Source organism: Penaeus monodon, chromosome 21 (assembly GCF_015228065.2).
Source record: "Penaeus monodon isolate SGIC_2016 chromosome 21, NSTDA_Pmon_1, whole genome shotgun sequence".
NCBI lineage: Eukaryota > Metazoa > Arthropoda > Malacostraca > Decapoda > Penaeidae > Penaeus > Penaeus monodon.
Genome location: NC_051406.1, coordinates 12654854 through 12655407, shown reverse-complemented (window position 1 = coordinate 12655407; position 554 = coordinate 12654854). Strand labels below are relative to the sequence as shown.

The following is a 554-nucleotide window of genomic DNA, read 5'->3' as shown; positions in this document are numbered from 1 at the left end:
TTCACTACCACCCTCATACGCATAATGAAACTGGTGAACCTGTCCATGGTAAATATAACACCACTCTTGTAAGCTGGTTAATAATTTTCATGCAATCTCTTGCTATAATTTTTATTACTTTCTCTAGCAGAGTTACATTAATTTTGTCAGTGTCTATTACTGGTTTATGTGGTACTAATGATTTGTTAAAAAGCTTGTTATGCTTTTTATTTTCTCTCCCCTTGTTATTCCACAAGTTTTAAATACTAGTATCAGAACATAAAGAATTTATTAAAGTAAATGCAGAATACACATCATCTCGGAATAATAAAAGCAATAAAAAAACAGAAAAGTTATTCATACTTCTTTTAAATTTAGCTTTGCTTATTATCTGACAGGGTATATTTCCAAATTTATTTTAATTCCTAAATTATTTAAACAAAGTATCCTATCTGCCTTATCATTACAAATAACTAAGTAATTTCAGTCTCAAGTTTGACATTACAAATTCAACATTAAAACACACCTGCACTGGATGAGCTTGGTATCCCCAATTATAAAGATGACGTGCAGGG

General features: G+C 30.0%; 1 protein-coding gene across 1 annotated transcript in view; it reads right to left on the bottom strand.

Moving 5' to 3' along the window:
* LOC119586239 (serine/arginine repetitive matrix protein 2-like) overlaps nucleotides 1-554 on the bottom strand; it is a gene marked incomplete in the record, with an annotated part of 17646 nt that overhangs the window by 6840 nt on the left and 10252 nt on the right. The window contains 1 exon segment of the mRNA XM_037934941.1: nucleotides 506-554. Within this exon segment, the coding sequence (XP_037790869.1) occupies nucleotides 506-554 (49 nt within the window).